The sequence below is a fragment of the Myxine glutinosa genome, chromosome 8, assembly GCF_964187855.1.
Source record: "Myxine glutinosa chromosome 8, kmMyxGlut1.1, whole genome shotgun sequence".
Taxonomy (NCBI): domain Eukaryota; kingdom Metazoa; phylum Chordata; class Myxini; order Myxiniformes; family Myxinidae; genus Myxine; species Myxine glutinosa.
In genome coordinates this window covers 31,879,392-31,885,776 of record NC_136268.1, presented here as the reverse complement: position 1 = coordinate 31,885,776, position 6,385 = coordinate 31,879,392, and the positions used below count along the sequence as shown (strand labels likewise).

Genomic DNA, 6,385 nt, shown 5'->3' with positions numbered 1-6,385 from the left:
GATTCATGAATAACATCTTTCGGGGATGTTTGCATACCTGTCTAATGTCCACTACCCTGTCAATGTCTAACTCAATTCTTTGTGCACATATAACAACACCAAATCATTGAATCAGCCATTGTTTTGATTGTTGTTGTTGATTGCTCCATTGGGAAATTAAAATGACAATAACAGAAACTACAATGAATATACCTATCTATCCGGGTGTGTCCACCACGCTCCTCCCAAACCCCAATCGCGCTCCCCCCTCCTCCTCCCCCGCTCCGGATCCGCCCCAGATGTCACATACTTACAAAGTCAGATAATGTCAATTACATTCTTTCCTTTTATCCCCTACCCATCCTGAATATGTAATATGTAAATGACTCGAAAATAAATTATTTACAGCAACTCCTGAAAATCAGTTCCGATCCAAGGTCTCGCGATGTTTACCGTGACGTCACGTACCCGATCACGTGACCGCGCTCTTGTTTTTGGTTGGCAAAACACCAACCATGCTGGCCGTCTCTAAGTGGTACGCACGTACGTACGTCCACACACGCACGTACGTACACGCACGTACGTCCACACACAAGTACGTACGTCCAAACAAACACATACGTACGTACAAACACGTACAAACACCTTCCAGTTCATTTTCCCGACTAACATCCCATTTTAAAAACATTTAAATCGCCACAGCATACGCATCGTCGAGCAGCCGCCAAGGTCCGCCGCCTCGACCGGACTCGGAGCAGATTCCTTGCAGATTCCTTGGGCAGTCTTTCTAGTCGACGCTGAAGCCTCAAGGCCTATCCCACTGGGACCGGAACGTGAACGGCGTCGGCAGCTGTTAAAGCCTCCACAAGCCGTGTAGGCAGCCGCACACAAAGCCGTGACGCGCAGGCTCACTCGTGTCTGTGGGGCTTAATTACGAAATGCTACGTCAGCTGCGAACCCGCGTCCCCAAACCGGAGCCGCCATTGCTCGGTCGTGAGGGGACTGTCGTATCGTTGAGGACGCAACAATCCCAAAATGGGCTTGTTGAGACGCTGTGATGGTATGACTTTGCCTTTGATAAGCAGAATGGTACATCATTCCCGATCGCATGATACCACAGTGGCTTCACATGACCACTTTTTAAAAAAAATTGTATTGTGGCGGGCACAACTATCAATAATCCCGCGCACCAGTGGGTGGCGCAAGCGGCCAGGCGTGGAACTGGAATACATGCCCCGCCCTTCGGCCGACCGACCACGTCCGGGGGCAAGGCGTGGCCTAGGGACATATTCCCCAGCTCGAGCCCGCCCAGTGCTGATATGCGAGGTTGTAATAAAGACTCTTGTTTGTATCCACGCGTTGTGGCCTACCTCTCTGGCAATCGAGTCGTGTGTGCACAGCACCACACTGGTGACACCGATTGGTTCAGCCGTTGCTGACCCCGAACGCGCCATGGCTACCAACGCCGTCGCAATCAAACTCCCGGAGTTTTGGGAAGCGCAAGCCGACGTTTGGTTTGTGCAGGCCAAAGCTCAATTCCAACTCTGGGGCATCACGGGCGGACGAGACCAGGTACTACCACGTGGTCGCCGCCCTCGGGCCCGGCACTGCCGCCCGCGTCGTGTCCATCCTTCGGCGCCCGCCGGGCGACCACAAGTACGAGGCACTCAAACGTCTCCTCCTCGCCACGTTCGGGCTCACGGAGGTCGAACGTGCCGATCGCCTCCTGGACCTTCCCGCCCTCGGCGACACACGACCATCCATCCGGATGGATTTCATGCTGTCCCTGCTTGGAGACCGGCGCCCCCGGATTTCTTATTGCGAGCACTTTTCCTACGCCAGCTACCTGCACAGGGTGCGCCTCGCGCTGGCCGGTTCCAAAATAATGGAACCCGCGCCCTGGCTGGAGAGGCCGACAAGTATTTCGCGGCCTGTGACACGCGTGTCGGTGTACGGTGCTGCCGTAGTGGATCCCGGCGCGGAGGCTACAGCGCCCCCTGCTTCCCTCGTGGCCGCTGCTATGCCCCACCCACTACCGCCGCCGCCACCACCACCGCCGCCGGCACGGCCGCCGCGGGGTCACCGCCGCAAAACCTGGTGCTACTACCATGCCAGGTTCGGCCGCAAGGCTAAAACGTGCCGCCCGCCGTGTTCTTTTGACGGGTCGGGAAACGACCGGCGCTCACTTGCGGCCATGAGCGTCGGCCATTTCCGGCAGCCTCCTGTTCATCACGGACACCTCGTCGGGCGCCGTTTTCTTTGCGACACGGAGCGCAGGTAAGCGTCCTCCTTGCCTCTGCGTCCGACAAGCAAACCTCGGGCCGGGGCCCCGCTTTGCTGGCCAAAACGGTACACCCATCCGCACATTCGGGAAGCGTTGCCTCTCACTGCGGTTCGGAGGGCAGCGCTTTCAATGGTCGTTCGTCACCGCCAGCGTGCCAATGGCCCTGCTCGGCGCGGACTTCCTATGTGCGCATGGGCTGTTGGTCGACGTTAAGCGCAGACATCTCGTCCAGGCCGAAACCTTCAGCTCGCTCGCTTGTTTGCTGAGCGGCTCGTTGAGCAGCTCGCTGAGCGGCTCACCGAGCGGCTTGCCAAGCGGCTTGCTGAAAGGTTCCGTCCCGGCGAGGTTAGTCTGTACGCTTCCGGCAGCGGACGAGTTTACCCGTCTCCTCGCCAGTTTCCCGGCCCTCACGCGGCCCACCTTTTCAGCGGTGGCCGTCAAACATGGGGTGGAGCACCATATCCCCACGGTCGGGCTGCCGGTCTACGCCCGGGCACGCCGCCTCGACCCCACGAAGCTCGCTGTGGCGAAAGCTGAGTTCGCCACGCTGGAACGGCTGGGCATCGTACGGCGCTCCAACAGCGCTTGGGCCTCTCCTCTGCACATTGTGCCGAAGCCCGGCGGTGGATGGCGGCCGTGCGGCGACTATCGCCGGCTCAATGATGCCACCACCCCCGACCGCTACCCGGTCCCGCATATCCAAGACTTTTCCGCCCGGTTGGCAAACACGACCGTATTCTCCAAGGTGGACCTCATCCGTGGCTACCACCAGGTCCCCGTCCAACCGGACGATGTCCCAAAGACGGCTGTCATCACCCCTTTCGGCCTCTTTGAGTTCCTGTGAATGCCTTTTGGGTTGAAGCATGCAGCTTCAGCTTACCTTTCATCTATGTCTACCTGGACGACATGCAGCTTACCTTTCATCTATGTCTACCTGGACGACATCCTAGTCGCGAGCGCGTCCCGGGAGGAGCACCTGCTCCACCTCCGCACGCTTTTCGAACGCCTGGGCCAGCATGGCCTGATCATCAACCCCGCAAAGTGCCGTTTCGGCGTCGCCGCCTTCGACTTCTTGGGGCACCGCATCACCAGGCACGGGGCCGTCCCTTTACCGGCCAAGGTGGAGGCCGTCAAGAGTTTTCCACACCCCCGCACGATCAAGGGGCTCCAGGAATTCCTGGGCATGGTCAATTTTTACCACCGCTTTGTGCCCCGCGTCGCCCAGCTCCTCCGCCCCATGCACGAGGCCCTCCGGGGAAAGCCGGGCAAAGGTGACATCGCCTGGTCGGAGCCGATGGCCGCGGCGTTTGCGGGCGCAAAGCTGGCCTTGGCCAACGCCACCATGCTGGCGCACCCGGCGCCCGATGCACCGATCGCCCTCACCACCGACGCGTCGGACTACGCAGTGGGCGCGGTGCACGAGCAGTGGGTGCGTGGTGCTTGGCAGCCCTTGGCGTTTTTTAGCCGGCAGCTTAGCCCGCACGAACGCCGCTACAGCACCTTCGACAGCGAGCTGCTCGGGCTCCACCTGGCGGTCCGACACTTCCCCAATGTGCTCAAGGGCCGCCCGTTCACGGCTTTCGTTGATCACAAGCCCCTTGTGTTCGCGATGGACAAGGTCGCCGAGCCATGGTCGGCCCGGCAGCAATGTCACCTCTCTGCCGTGTCCGAGTACACGACGGACATCCGTCACGTCGCGGGTAAAGACAACCCGGTGGCGGATTGCCTTTCCCGGTCCGCCGCGCACGCGGTCCACCTCGGGATCGTCTATGCCCGGATGGAGGAGGACCAGACCGCCGACCCCGGCGTCCAGGCCTTGCGGACCGCCGTCACTGGCCTCCGCGTCACCGAGGTGCCGTTCGACGTCGCGGGCGTGGCCCTCCTGTGCGACGTCTCCCTCGGCCAGCCTCGCCCCATCGTGCCCGCTGGCTGGCAGCGCCCGGTTTTCGACGCCATCCACGGCCTGTCCCACCCGGGCACGAAGGCCTCCCAGAAGCTCTTCGCGGCGAAGTTCGTCTGGCATGGCCTCAGGAAGGACGTCCGCGACTGGGCCAGGACGTGCCTCGCGTGCCAGCGCGCATAGGTCCCCCGCCACACCCGGGCCCCGTTGGCCCTGTTTACGGTGCCCGAGCGTCGGTTCGACCACGTCCACGTCGACTTGGTGGGACCTCTGCCCCCCTCGCGGGGGTTCACCCACCTCCTCACCATCGTGGACCGCACCACCCGGTGGCCGGAGGCCGTGCCCTTGGCGGCGACAACTGCGGCTGACATCGCACACGCTTTCATCGCCACGTGGTTTGCCCGGTTTGGTGCCCCCTCGGACATCTCATCCGATCGCGGTCCCCAGTTCACCTCGGAGCTCTGGGGCGCGGTGGCGCAAGGGCTCGGCGTCAAACTGCACCGCACCACGGCCTACCACCCCAGGGCCAATGGACTGTGCGAGCGCTTTCATTGCTCCATGAAAGCCGCACTCCGGGCCAGCCTCCACGATGGCAGCTGGGCCGACAGGCTCCCCTGGGTCCTGCTGGGCCTCAGGGCGGCGCCCAAGGACGACCTGCGCGCGTCCTCGGCGGAGCTGGTCTTCGGACAGCCGCTGCGCGTGCCAGGCGAGTTTATCCCTGACTCCACGGCTCCTTGGTCCGCAGCGCAACAACGCTCCACCCGGCAGGAGGCCGCCAGGAGGTTCGCCCCGGTGCCCACGGCACACCACGGTTGCCCGCCCTCCAACGTCGCCCCGGAGCTTCGCACGGCGGAGTATGTTTTCATCCGACACGACGCCCACCGGGCACCGCTGCGGCCCCCGTACGATGGGCCTTTCCACGTGCTGGAGACCTGGGACAAACATTTCACTGTGGACATCGGCGGTGCTCCGGAGTGTATCTCCGTGGACCGCCTCAAGCCGGTCCACCTCGATCTGGACCACCCCCCGCAAGCAGCTCTGCCTCCGTGTCGAGGCCACCCCCCGGCGGTCAGACCCCCAGCACCCCCAGCCCCGCCACCCCCCAGCCCTGCACGCATCGCCAGAGGGCGTTTCGGCCGGGTCATCCGGCTTCCCCACAAGCTCACCCTTCAGGTGCGCGGGAATTCTGTGGGGGCGCGTGTGGCGGGCACAACTATCAATAATCCCGCGCACCACTGGGTGGCGCGAGCGGCCAGGCGTGGAACTGGAATACATGCCCCGCCCTTCGGCCGACCGACCACGCCCGGGGGCAAGGCGTGGCCTCGGGACATATATGCGGGCTCTAAGCTCGAGCCCGCCCAGTGCTGATATGCGAGCTTGTAATAAAGACTCTTGTTTGTATCCACGCGTTGTGGCCTACCTCTCTGGCAATCGAGTCGTGTGTGCACAGCACCACAGTATGCCTCTGGTGACCTGAATGCCTTCAGTGACTCCCTTGTGTAGATACCCGGTGTGTCGATCAAGTACGTGTACACGTCGCCGTAGTTCAAATCTGGCCAGCAAGATGGATTGTTTTGCCATCCTTTCAATGCAAATGGATCCGGAAGAATATCCTCACCATTCCTATAACTCAACTTCGATTTGTACCGAGATTTTGCAACAGTGTCAAACAAGACTATTAAAATACTCCGAAACGATCACATGTGTGTCGAGCGACGCCATTGTGCAAAACGAAAACAATGCGCTTTTGCCAACCAGGCTGCTGCGCATGCGCGGATACTGTAAGTATCATTGCAACCACAACTCACAGAGTCGCTGCTGTAGTAACCTGGCAGGAAGTGTTCGCAGAGCTGGAAGAGACACCAGAATGCTGGCTGGTAAGGGTGGTGGAAGGAAGATGTAGGATAAAGTAAGCTCACCTGACAACTGAAGTACAAACATCTACCATATGAAACACTGTGTGTGTGTGTGTGTGTGTGTGTGTGTGTGTGTGTGTGTGTGTGTGTGTGTGTGTGTGTGTGTGTGCGTGTGTGTGTGTGTGTGCGTGCGTGTGCGTGCGTGCGTGCGTGTTCATAAGGCAAGGTTTTAAAGGCTTTGAGTAGTGCTTTAGGAGGGATTTGAGTGGGGGGGTTTAAGGGGCAATCTTTGAACACGACTGTGTGTCCACCGGTTAAAAGTCCTAAAAGTCTCTGAGGCCCCAAAAGACCCCAAGGACCCAAAAG

General features: G+C 60.4%; 1 protein-coding gene across 4 annotated transcripts in view; it reads right to left on the bottom strand.

Moving 5' to 3' along the window:
• Positions 1 to 6,385, bottom strand: part of LOC137432380 (uncharacterized) — a 515,673-nt gene that overhangs the window by 6,269 nt on the left and 503,019 nt on the right. For all 4 annotated transcript variants that reach the window (XM_078783130.1, XM_078783133.1, XM_078783132.1 and 1 more), the window contains one exon: positions 5,972 to 6,037. In XM_078783130.1, the coding sequence (XP_078639256.1) occupies positions 5,972 to 6,037 (66 nt within the window). The remainder of the gene's footprint in view (positions 1 to 5,971; positions 6,038 to 6,385) is intronic.